Source organism: Typopeltis vanoorti, chromosome 8 (assembly GCF_054136105.1).
Source record: "Typopeltis vanoorti isolate ZY-2024b chromosome 8, IOZ_Tvanoo_1.0, whole genome shotgun sequence".
Lineage (NCBI taxonomy): Eukaryota > Metazoa > Arthropoda > Arachnida > Uropygi > Thelyphonidae > Typopeltis > Typopeltis vanoorti.
The window spans coordinates 149,981,459-149,995,112 of record NC_143556.1 but is presented as its reverse complement, the minus strand read 5'-3'; the positions used below and the strand labels follow the sequence as shown (position 1 = coordinate 149,995,112).

The 13,654-nt window shown below is 36.3% G+C and overlaps 1 protein-coding gene across 3 annotated transcripts in view; it reads left to right on the top strand.

The window, feature by feature from the left end:
- Positions 1 to 13,654, top strand: part of twin (CCR4-NOT transcription complex subunit 6-like twin) — a 501,959-nt gene that overhangs the window by 69,979 nt on the left and 418,326 nt on the right. For all 3 annotated transcript variants that reach the window (XM_090397005.1, XM_090397006.1, XM_090397007.1), the window contains exon 3: positions 2,348 to 2,611. In XM_090397005.1, the coding sequence (XP_090253131.1) occupies positions 2,348 to 2,611 (264 nt within the window). The remainder of the gene's footprint in view (positions 1 to 2,347; positions 2,612 to 13,654) is intronic.

The following is a 13,654-nucleotide window of genomic DNA, read 5'->3' as shown; positions in this document are numbered from 1 at the left end:
ATGTCCAGTAGAATAGTGCATGTCAAACTGTGTTGAAATTTGCTGTTGAAATTTTTTTCTAGGTCTGCTTCATTTATTCTACTTTCCAGTGATCCTTCAATTGATCATCCTTTGAAAGCTAACTGAATTCTGGTAGAGCACCATGTAATTGTACTTCAATTATCAGAACTCATTGTTCTGATAATTGAAGGGTCAAATAAATAGTAAATTTTTTCATAGTGACTCTGTAGGAAGAATGATGGGACATGGTGCCCTTTGAATGTAAAAAGAAATCAGTTTGTTTCTCATCATGATGGGCTTTTCAGTTGAAAGTGAGTAAGCTGATCTCATATGGAGGTAGCAGAGTTTTCCCTGTTAGAATCTTTGATATTTCATCCTGAATCTAGATAAATTGTTTAAAAAAATTATAGGTGGTAGCAGATGGATAGTGGCATTGTGTGTAGATTGGGGAATGAGTAGTGTAGACTGTGGGATGTGTTGAGTGCCCTCTTATGGTGAGTCCTTGGAGGTGTTGTAATAATAATAATATAGATTATATTATTATTATTATTATTCAGGCCTCCATGGAATCAAAAGACTCATCATGGGAGGTGTTTCTTAGGAAACACAAAGTCTATCATACCACTCCTTTGAACTCATTGACTGTTCTTGCTCTAACCACTCCCTCAGGCAATGCATTCCATGGTTCATCCATCCTCCACGCAAAGAAACCACTCCTCACCCTCTTGCTCACAGCTTCCTTTCATAATTTCCAGGGATGGTCCCTTGTCATTGCGCCTTCCCGCCGTTCCACCAAGTGAAAGAACTCCCCAATGTCTACCCTATAACTGCCTCTCAACAGTTTAAAAGTCTCGATCATATCACCTCTCCTTCTACCCACCAAATTCTGCAGTCCATATTCCCTCAGTCAGTTCTCATAACTGACATTGTACAGTCCTGAAACCATCTTTGTTATCTGCCTCTGTACCCTTTCCACAATTAATTTATCCTCTTCAAATCCTGGGGACCAAATCTGAGAACAATAGTCTAAGTGTGGTCTGATCAGGATCTTATACAACGGAATGATTACTCTTTTATCTCTGCAGGTTAGCGTCCCTCTCAGTATTGCAGCAATCCTGTGGGTTACCTTCACCACCTTTGCAATATGCTCCCTGAATTTCAGTTTTCTATCAATCATCATCCCCAGATCTCTTGTCTTCCCTACTTCCTCCAGTATAGCTCCTCCAATGGAGTATGCATCTTCCCATCAATGGATCCCAAACTTCAAGACTTTACATTTTGCTGCATTAAACGGACCCCCCCCCCCCATTCATGTACCCATCTGTCTAGTTTATTCAAATCCTCTTGCAGGGCTGCCACATCTGCACTATTACTGATAACCCTTCCCAGCTTCACATCATACGCAAACAACTGAATGTCCCGTTGCAATCCATTGACAATGTCATTGATATAAAGATTGAACAATACAGATCCCAGTACTGAGCCTGTGGATTTATCCAAATGTAAGCAAACAAAGTATACATTTCAAAATTTGGGAGGAGCTATTCAGTTGTTTGCAGAGGATGCTAAGGTTGGGTTAAGTTAATGGCAGAGGTGTGTACTATGCTTTTGCTACAAGATGGCTTGGATAGGTTGGTGCTTTGGACTTGAGATGGGAATATCAGTTCAGTCTTACCATTCCTCTTTCTCATCTCCATTTTCTCTGGCCAAAGTTGTGCACTTTCACCAAAAGAAATGGAATGAAATGCAAAGTTCCACCAATACAATGTGCCTTAGATACAGCAATAAGGATCTGGAGATAGTGATGGATGGATGAATGGATGGATGGTGACTAGGAATCATTAGAGAAAGTCCAGAGGCAGATGATTGGGTGTCTCATCACTGTAGAAGTTTGAATATTAGAGCAGATTGAGAGATTGTGTACTGCAGAATTTGGCAAATAGGAAGATGAGGAATGAGACATGAATAAGGAAATGAGAAGCAGATTTCTTGCAGAATGCAAAACCATGATGAGAAATCATTAAACAATTTCTTATAGATTACCATAAAAAATGTTCATGATCTTTATGTAATTGCAATACCAAGGCAGCTTATACTGAAGATTTATACTAATGCTCAGTCACTTTCAAAGCAAACATACCTGTCAGGCTCTTTTCAGGTAAAAGTAACAAATATATGGACTCTGCAGAAGATCCCACATATTTGTTACAAATGTAGACTTTTTATTTGAATATTTATTATCCTTCATTTCAATATTAATATGAAATCCTTCAAGAATTCTTTATATTGAATTATTTTTGTTAAAGAAGGAAGTTAATGTTCAGCTGAATCAATTTATTTGTTTCAGGTACAATTCGTAACTTAAGTCCTGCTCTCTGGAAGATGAACCATTTAACTTCATTATACCTCAATGATAATAACTTGTCTCGAATCCCTCCAGATATTGCTCGTCTTACTTGCCTTATACATTTGGATCTTTCTTGTAACAAACTGCGTAGTCTGCCAGCAGAACTAGGTGATCTTGTCATGTTAAGGGAATTAAATCTGAATCAGAATTGTTTGAGAGTGCTACCCTATGAATTGGGAAAACTCTTTCGACTTCAGAATCTTGGTAAGTTAAATGTTTGACATGAATTGTATGAATAAAAACTGGAATATAAAAATTTCCTTGTAAGATCTGTAGGAGAAATTAGTAATATATACTTATATATGAATAGTCATATTAAAAAAAAAATATATATATATATATATATATATATATATATATGTATGTATATATATATACACACACACAGTCATCCCTCGATTTATGTCCATTCTAGTTACGTCCGTGATTCCATAAGGGAATAAATAACATTTTCGGCTATACTTTCAAATGAGATGCAAGCGAGTGTAAAGTAAAAAGATTTCTATTTAGCAACAATGCATCATGTGCAGTGGCAATAGCACATTCAGTGGCACGTGTCTTCAACAGTTCCTCTGCTGGTTAGGTCTTTCAACGTGATTGCACATGATTTTGGATGGTCTCATTTTACAAGGACAACCAGTTTGAAAAATATGGATAAAATCGTACAAGCTGTGAAAGGATCCGCTTCCATTAAATTAACAATAGTGACAAAGCAACGACAAGGTCCTATCGGTGATATGGAAAAGCTAATTATATCATGGATAGAGGACCTGACCCAAAAATGCATATCCCTTAGCACTATGGCCATAAGCGCTAAGGCACTAAGTCTCTTTAACATGTTGAAGGAGAAAGCAGGACTGATTACGACTATGAATTCAATGCTGCTTCTGGTTGGTTCATGAGATTCAAACAACGCTTTGCGCTGCATAATATGAAAATGTATGGTGAATCTGCAAGTGCTGATGAGAAGGCTCCCAAAGAGTTTGTGGAGCAATTGGATAACATTATTATGGAGGAAAATTATTTGCACAGCAAATATTTAATATGGATGAGACCTCCTTGTTTTGAAAAAAAATGCCCGAGCAGACATTTATCCACAAAAAGCTAAAATCTATGCCTGGTTTCAACGCTCTTAAAGACCCTATTACGATTCTGCTAGGGGTAATGTGGCTGGATATAAACTGAAATCCTTTGTGATATGGCACAGTGAGAATCCATGAGCCTTCAAAAAACATTACGAAGCATACTCTTCCAGTTCATTATCGGAGCTATAAAAAGTCGTGGATGACTCAAAAATTGTTTGCAGATGCCTTAATCAACTGTTATGCGAGTAAAATGGAAAGCTATTGTGTGAAAGAAAATATACAATTTAAAGTTTTATTAATTCTAGATGGCAAACCTATGGCTTGCGTGCCAGAGCTGGAATGTCCAAGAATTTTGCTGGCACTTCGACGATTTACAGGTGTTATCCATTTATAGCTTCTAGGACAGTTATCCCTGGACAGTAAACCCACCCCCCCCATATAAAAAAAAACCCTAGACATTAACCCCATGCAAAAAAAACCCAGACAATGAACCCTCCTATTTGAAATGCCTGTAGATGAAACTAAATATAATAAAGAAAGAAATAAAAAAGTTTCAAAGTTGCAATAACAAAGATAAATTGAATGCAGAATAACAATTTAATCTTCTTTGGGTGTTATCTTTGAACACACAATCAAAACGACTGATGATATTTCTAGGACCAGGTAATTTTGTTAATAATATATACTTGTAGTTTCTTTAATCCGAATTATATGTCAAAACAAGACTAATTTTTCCTGGAATTTTAACGTTATGACCATCATGAAATGATTTAGGATTACATTAAGATCATAGGATTAGGAATCTCCACCAACAAATAATTTTCAATCTGTTTCTTCTTATTACTGTAAACTTGTAAACATCGTGATTAAATAAAAAAAGAGCCAAGAGGCTATTTTTTCGGCGACGTAAATTAAGTTAGGGGATAATAAATCCTTCATTATTTTAAAGCCGAATAAGAAACTCGAAGATCGAAATCTAAGAGTTTCATGCCGAAGAACTTCCGGCGAGTCCAAGTTTAAGTCAACACCTGGTAGTGCAACTCGTAGCAAATGTGGAGCAAGCTTTGATCACTATCCTTAATATTATATATGGGTACACCTTTCTGGCAATTTGTATAGTAAAGTATGTAAGTTCGGTTCACTTAAACCTTGGTATTATCCAGGTCTACCTACTCACCGATGAGACCTCAATAAAGGTTGAAACCAGTCTGGGTAATGACCTTCCTCATAATGTAAAACAGTAGTACATCTCCTAGGAGCTGAGTTTTACATTATGAGAAAATATTAAGGATAGTGATCGGATCTTGCTCCACCTTTGCTCCGAGTTGCCCTAGTGTTGTACTACCAGGTGTTGACTTACGTTTGGACTCGCCGGAAGTTCTTCGGTCTCCAAATGTTAGATAGGGTAAACGGCCCTGCCTACTCCCTATACAGGAACAAATAGGCATTAGCTGATTTTTTTTTTTTTTTTTTTTTTTTGTATATAAATAAGTAACTTACATTTGTGAATTATTGTAGTCTTGATAATAACACCGAGCATGTCAAAACTGTTGTCGAAGTGAAATTGAAAACAAATTATTTTATTTCAATCTATTATAATATTTATAAAATATTTTTTACTATCCATGATGGAATTTGTAAAATTGAATAAAGTAAAGGAGAAAGTGATTTTTGAAGATTATGTTTATGTAAAACAAAAAAAAAAAATTGACAAATGGTGTTGTATCATTTGAGTGTGAAAGAAGGCCTAACAAGAGCAAATGTACAGCTAAAATTAAACTCCGTGGAGAAGAGCTTGTGGGACAGAAATGATCATTCTCATGGTCCAGATCCAGCACAACGAGGTTCTGAAAATAGTTCAACAAATTAAAAGACTGGCAGAAGACACTGAAGAAGCACTGTAGCAAATTATCACCCAATATCTTTCAACGATAAATGAAGATGAAAAAGCTAAGTTGCTGGCAGTTCATTTACATTACAATGTCAGATGTCACTGTCAAGCTGTTAATAATTCATTACCTGTTCCGTCGAATGTTGGTGAAATCAATATTCCAGATCATTACAAAGTTACACATGACGGCCAAGTTTTCTTTTGTTTGATTCCAGTTTCAGACAATAACAACAGAATGTTAATCTCTGGAATATGTGATAATCTCAGACTCTTGGAAACAACATCTCACTGGTTTCTGGATGGTACTTTCAAAACTGCTCCTGCGCATTTTTTTTTCAACTGTATACCATTCATGCACTAGTTAATGGATGAACCATTTCGTGTGTTTATGCATTATTGCAAAACAAAACTCAGGACACATATATTAAACTGTTTGAGACATTAACTATGCTAAATGTCTTGAATCCAATTAGCATCATGATCTATTTTGAATCGGCAGTTATAAACAGTTTAGAAAGAAGTTTCCCAGACAGTGAAATTAAAGGATGTTTCTTTCATCTAAGTCAGAACTTCTACTGGAAAATTCAAGAGAATGGTTTGCAACAAACATTACCAAGAAGATTCCGACTTTGCACTGAAATTAAGAATGATGCCGGCTCTTGCATTTGTTCCGACAGATGAATTTGTCGGTGCTTTTGAAAAATTGCATGAATTTCTAGCTCCAGAAAGCTTACCAGTTGCAGATTATTTCAAAGATTCTTACATTGGAAGACTACAACGGCATGGATGACGGCAACCAACTTATCCCATTAGTATGTGGAATATATATCAACGATCTGAAGATGAGTTACCAAAAACAAATAATTAGTAAAAGGATGGCACAGAAGTTTCCATCCCACCATTTGGAAATTTATTGGATTTCTCCAAAGAGAACAAGCATTACAACAAGTTGACTGCACTCAAATGTTCGCCGGTCATCCATCACAAACTCTGAGAAAGAAGTATGCTGATTCAAATGCACGAATTCTTACCATAGTTCGCAGCTACCATGATTGCAGCATTATGGACTATCTATGGGACAGCTTGTGCTACCCCATGTAGATAGTTTCCAAATGGTGGGATGGAAACAACCTTTCTAAGTATTAATGCAGAATTAATAATATTAAACTACATTTCCTGTAAAAGATTCAATATTTAAAGGAATTTATTTTTCTCTCTGTCTGTATCCTAAAATGTGCATAATTAGGTGTTAGTATAATTTAAAATTTTTATCCATATTTTGTTGTCAAATAAATTTTTGTTAAAATTTTTATTTTGTCAAATTTATTTTAAAAGATTTATTTTTCAAATAATTTTTTGTATCTTGTTTTTTAAGGAAATTTTATTTAAAGAGTTTTTATTTTTATACAGGATGTTAATGCCCAAGTTTTTTTTTTTAACACATTTTTTTAAATGGGTTATTGTGTGTGTGTGGGGGGATTGTCCATGGGGTAATTGTCATTATGCCTTTTATACACTTATAAATTATTCAACCTTTTTTTTTTAAATTGTTACAATACATACAAGTTAAATTTTGTTTTACACGAGAGAGCAGCTATGAAGACACGCATATGACTGGTGCAGTATTAACAAAAGATCACATGACCCCAAAGACAAAGGCAACTGACAATTGTTGAGTTGAAATGCTAATTCTCTTCAAAGGAATTCTCTAACATCTGAAACTGTCATAACAACATTCACTATATATTTCTTAGTTTTAACACATTCACGACGGGTGTCTTTTATCATTCCGACGGAACTTCTCATTACCAGTTTCAAAAATTTGTGTGAGTTGAGCCTGCCGGTCATGTAATTGAAAAATGGGACAATAATTTTTAGTTAGATACTGTGTTTCCTGTGCAACATATGGTTTTACTTGAGTCTATACAGCATAGTTTCTGTGAGAGGGAACATGTGATTCATTAGTTAGCGCCGTTTTTATTCCAGCTGTCTGTAATTACACTATCTGTTGAGAAATATATTACACAGACTGCAAAAGGCTCTGTACCTTATTCAGGGATACAATAAAACTACTTGTTTTTCTTGCATCTGCATTATAATGGCTGTTGGGGAGGGTGTGTTGTTAACCACGGGTAGTGGAGCGAGTTACTATCGCCTCGATGTATGAGTAGCATATGGAAAAAGACATTAAAAAGGTGTTTGTGCATGATTTTGGAAGATTTTGAAAAAAATGTAAACCTTTGTAAATTGAGTGAAGAAATAGTGGGTCTAGCAAGCAGTCTGAATCTTGAAGTGAATGATGATGACATAGTTCAACTCACAGAAAGTATTGTCGTGTCGACTTTTCTTTCAAATACCTTTCTTATCTCTCAATACACCTCTGGCCGTATCTCTGATAAGAATGAAACTGAGGTCTTGTGAGACAAAGAATTGCAAATGGCAGATGCCAACTTCTTTGTCTCAGCTCTGGTTCTATCTCCCTCTTCAAACTCAGAGAAATTTATTTGTGTGAGCTGCTTCACTCTGAATCCTAGGATATACTGAAAAATATGACCAGGGAGTTAGAAACTAGTCAGCATTCACTCTTCTCAGCAAAATTTTATGACTTGCAATCGTGACCTTAACTTAAGCTGTTTCCCGCCTTTGTGTGGTTCGTTGTACCTTATGAGCAAGTGCAGTAGTTCTAGATATAGGCAAGATAAAATTCATAATAAACAAAACAATTTAATTTCACTGATAAATCATACAATATATTTAGAAAAACTTAGTCAATTATTCAATTAAAATCTTACATAAATCATCACACTCTCCTACACATAGTTAGATAAACACTCTTCAAATTACATATCACAGAATACTAAATCATTAGGTTTAGTCACTTAGTCTCATCTCTCTCTTAATTACACATAAGATTCCTTTCAAGATTTCCCCTTAACAGTCCTATCCAATTAACACATTTATCTCTTTCCTAAACCTGAACAAAACTTAATTAATTTTCTTTCAAACACTTCTTATGGGTCATTAACATATTCTCTTTCAACTATAATCAGCTGCTACAGTTCAAGGAATGTCTCTCAGCACACAATTCAAATCTTCTCAATTAACTCTCTAAGTAGTAGACATAAAGTTCACCTTACCGGTTTGCAGCATTTTCTCTTTAGGCCACTTCAGATCTTACATCAGACTATCACCTTGAATGGTCTTATTTCTTCACTTCCATAGGACTCTTGCTAGATTTCCTTTTGTACTTCGAATGGAATTCTTCACTCGTTTTCCACCATTTGGTTCTGCTGGGCTTTTTGTCTCCGACTGGTAGTTTCTCTTTGTCACTCGGTCATATCCTCCACTAAGAAAGGAAACCCACATGGAGACTCCATATCAGTCAGACTTCCATGGCACAGGAATCAGCAGCAGGAAAACGTCTCAAAAGCCCTGGTTCGTAGCGATACCTCTGCTTTTAAACCACATGCCGTTTCTCTCTGTCGTCATCTGCGCATGCGTCATATGTTCCTTACGTCTCGCTGCACATAGCGCCACTTGCAGAAACCTACCGAAACTCTCGTAACTTTACTGTGGAAAGGAGGGGAAAAGCACCATGCTACATAACAGATATACCGAAGTTGGCCGTTTCACATTTAGCTTAGTACTTTGCTTTACTTTTGTCCAACAAATGGTTAGTTGTTCACATACTAATCCTGACTAAGCAACTACTAAATTTTAAACAATGAAATTTCACAATACTAAATAAAATTATATAACACTAAATTACTATTTTATACAAGTTCTCTTATTTCTGGTAAATTATTATTTTTCCTATATGAGTGATAATAATGTTAAGTCTTCCAACTTAACAGTATCCCTGAAGAGTTGACCAACAAAGAAATGGTCGAACTGGAGGAACAATGTGCAGAAGAGGAAGAATGAGAAAAGGAAGAGGGAAAAGAGAAGCAAAAAAAGATAGTTAAACAATTTACAGTGAAGGGTCTTGCAGAAGTGTTCTCTGCAGTTAGCGATGTTATCAAAATGGCTGAAGACATGGAGCCCAATGTTGAACGCTACTTATTAGTAAAAACAAAAGTACACGATGCGTTTGTTTGCTATAAAGAAATTTATGATGAAAAGAAGAAGAGGAATAAGCAAATCACATCAGACATTTTCATCAAAAAAAAAACAAAGGTTACACCAGAAGAGCTGCAGCTCGGTCCTTCACATAGGGAAGGTAATCCTCATCCTCATCGGAGGATGTAATTATCAATGAGGTATCAAATCATCCCCCAATTGGTGAAAGTGACCATGAAGTGATTACTTGGGTGGTTGCCAGCAGTGCAAGGACCCCTGTGAAAAAAGGGTATATGTGGAACTACAAGGGGGGTGATTATGAAGAGCTCAGGAGACAGCTTGCAGGTGTAGCATGGAATGAGGAGTTAGCTGGAAAAGAGATCAATGCAGCTTGGGGGATTTTCAAAAAATATTTAGTAGATGCAATGTCTAAATTTATACCATGGGTGAGAAGGTTAAATAAGGTAGGTGTGAGATGGATGAATAAAAAGATTAAGCATGCAATACAGAGAAAAAGGGCATTGTGGAGGCAGCATAAGAGAAGTGGAAGTAACCAATTTCATGAGGTCTACAAAGACCAAGCAAGGAGGGTGACTTGGTTGGTGAGGGTAGCTAAAGAGAGGTATGAACAGCAGTTAGCTATTGAAGCTAAAAAGAATCCTAGGGAGTTCTTTCAGTATGTAGCCAGCAAAAGAAAGAATGATTATGGAAGGATGACATTGATTGGAGGAAATGGTATAAAGACAGCTGTTGCAGAATGTGTGGTGGAGATACTTAATGAGCAGTTCATAAAGGTCTTTCAATCTTGTGAATGTGACTTCATGGAGAGATTAAGAGCAGTTGATGATGGGGAGGAGAGACTGACTGTAAGTGAGCAAGAGGTGTTTGGGGAGCTGAGTAAACTAGATGTAAATAAGGCTGTGGGATTTGATAATATATCACCGCGTATTCTGAAGGAATGTGCCAGAGAGTTGACACCTGCCTTGACATATTTTTTTAATACGAGTCTTGCACTTGGTCAAGTCCCTAAAGAGTGGAAGGAGGGCAAGATTGTGCCACTTCATAAAGGAGGTGATCAAACTCAAACATCAAACTATAGGCCTATCTCTGTGTCAGGTGTGGTGGTTAAGTTGTTGGAGAAGCTTGTGAGAACTAGGATCCAGAGTTGGGTTGACAACAATGGTATAATCTTTGATGGACAGCATGGATTTGCTAAAGAGAGGTCGTGTTTTAGTAATCTACTTATTTATTACAATAAAGTGACTGCTTCCTTGGACAGAGGAGAAGGATACACAGTAATATACTTGGATTTCGCAAAAGCATTTGATAGAGTACCTCATGATAAGTTGACAGTCAAACTAGAGCAGATGGGGTTGGATATTAGATTAGTGCATTGGATTGGAGACTGGCTATCTGATAGGTATCAACAAGTTGTGTATGGGGGTGCAATATCTAGGAAAAGGAAAGTCACTAGTGGAGTGCCTCAGGGATCTGTTTTAGGGACATTACTATTTAACTTGTATATTAATGATATTGGCGAAGATTTGGATGGAGATATTCAGTTGTTTGCAGATGATGCAAAGTTGGGACGAACCATAAAGAGTAGTGAAGATGTTGTGGGCTTGCAAGAAGACTTGAATAAATTGAGTGATTGGGCAAGCAAATGGGGATGTGAGTTCAACGTTGCAAAATGTAAGGTTTTAAAATTTGGAAAACAAAGATGGGATGCAGAATTTATGCTTGGTGAGAATATATTGTTGGAAGTAGAGGAAATAAGAGATCTGGGGGTGATAGTGGATAAGGATCTAAAATTTAGGGGACACATCGCCAAAATTGTGAAGACAACACAAAGACTTCTGGGAATGATGCGGAGGACACTGACGTGTAGAAGTAGGGAGATTCTTGTTCCATTGTATAAGGCTTTGATTAGGCCACACATGGACTATTGTGCCCAGATTTGGTTACCTAGTTTTCAGAAGGATGAAGAGATGTTGGAAAGGGTCCAAAGGCAACTGACTAAGGTAGTTTCTGACCTCTGGAATGTCGAGTATGAGGAAAGATTGAAAAGATGTAATTTACAGAGTCTAGTGGAGAGAAGGAAGAGGGGAGATATGATAGAGACCTACAAGTTGGTAAGGGGTTGTTATAGGATCAGTGGTGGAGAAGTTCTACAGAGAATATTGGGAGATCAGGGGAGAACCAGAGGTCAGCCCTGGAAACTGTATAAAGAGGGTGTGAGTAGGGGAGTGAGAGGCAGGTTTTTTTCGTGCAGAGTTGTGAGTGATTGGAATGCCTTGCGTGAGAGTGTGGTGTCTGCAAGGAGTTTGAATGTGTTTAAGACGTGGTATGATGAGATGTGTGTGAGATAAAAGGACCTTCTAGATGAGTCTTTGACTCCACGAGGTCTTGTTTAATCATCATAATAATAATAATGAAGATGTGATTGTGGAAGAAGATTTAGGTGATTATTCTCCTGTTTTGTTGTAGCAGTAATGCACAGTATAGTTTTATAATAAGGTTTAAAAATTAAAATGACAGTATACTATTACGGTTAAGTCCCTAACCCCTATAATTCTGTTGATTTAATGTATCGACTTATGTCCTGACAGATGGAACGGAACCTTAACGTAAGTCGAGGGATGACTGAATATATGAACATAGTCATATTAAAAAAGTGCCATGCAACTTATTGCCATTTTGTTATGTATAGTTCTGGTGAAGCAATGGGAAATATCAAATCATTCCTGTTTTGTGACCACATTTTTATTAAAAAAGACTGTTTTTTAAAACTAAACAAGTATTAAAAAACAAACCCAACAGGTTTCGTTAGTTGTCAGACTAACATCTTCAGGGGTAAAGATAACTAACAGTTTAAAGCACAAACTATAAGAAATTAAAAAAAAACTAGTTCATTTATTGGTATTATGAACATCAAAAAAGTTTGTTTAAAAAACTGAATAACAGATCTATACAACACTTTATAACCACAGAAACCTCCGCATGATTAAAGGGAAATATGCTAGGCATCACATCCTTTCTTCATTTAATTTTGAACAAATAACATCTTAATTCATCTCATAATATTTTATGAGATATTCATATTCATCTATAATATTTTATACTAATTAAGTCATTCACTTCTAATTTATTAGAGGTAATTGGTGTTAATCCCATAAATTAGAGCTTTTTAAATATCTATTCTGAAGACACTTTTTGAGGTTTTTATGTCTTTTTTTACTTTTTTTTATATATTTATCAACACCACCACCATCATAATTTTCCTAATATGTTCCCTTAAGGGGTGTTCAGGCTACTATGACATCACTACATTTTTACGTCTACATTATTAAAAATCTCTATCAACAATTTTCCTCCAAATCAGTCTAGAACTTGTCAGCATTTCAATCTTGTTATATCTAACATTTCATTCTTTTAAGGTACTTCTAATTGAATCAATCCACTTAGACCTTGGTCTTCTTCTAGGTCATAGTCCTACTATCTTGGATAGCAAGTTTACGGTTTAAGCCCCACTGTAAACTTCCTACCCTTATCCACTCCACTAAAGACCAGCTCCCTCCTCTTTCAGTGTCTGGTGTATATAGAGTACCTTGTTCCTGTAAACTTGCCTACTTCAGACAAACAGGCAGGTCAGCATTCATCCCGTTAGAAGAACACAGTTCTTACACCTGCACACACGATTATGGTCAGTCTGGCCTTGCAGACCTTGTTTTGGATACATCCCACAGGATCTCCTGGAAAAAAACTACCATGCTCCACCATAGTAAATTCAAAAAAGAAAGACTATTCTTTGAATCTGCATCTTCACTCAGTAATCAACCTAATTTAAACAAATACAGTTGCATTAAACTTCCCAAAATTTGGGAAACATTAATTATCAGAGATCCCTCTTTACATCCCAGGCCACCTGCAAATGCCCATAGAGGGCACACCACCTAGATAGGACTTTAGTTTCACTTTGTATTGTATTTATGTGTGTGTGTGTGTGTTGTTACAAAAAGTTTTTGTAATCCCCAAAGATGTCTCTGTGATGGAGACAAAATATTGGAAGTATTAAAATTAGTTTTAATCCTTTCTCAGTGCAGTTAATATTCCATTAAACCTCTAACATGAATTCTTCACAGCACTTAAGCCTCAACACACGTATGCTAGTTTAGCACTAAAACAGATTAGTGCTACTCATGTGAAGCTATC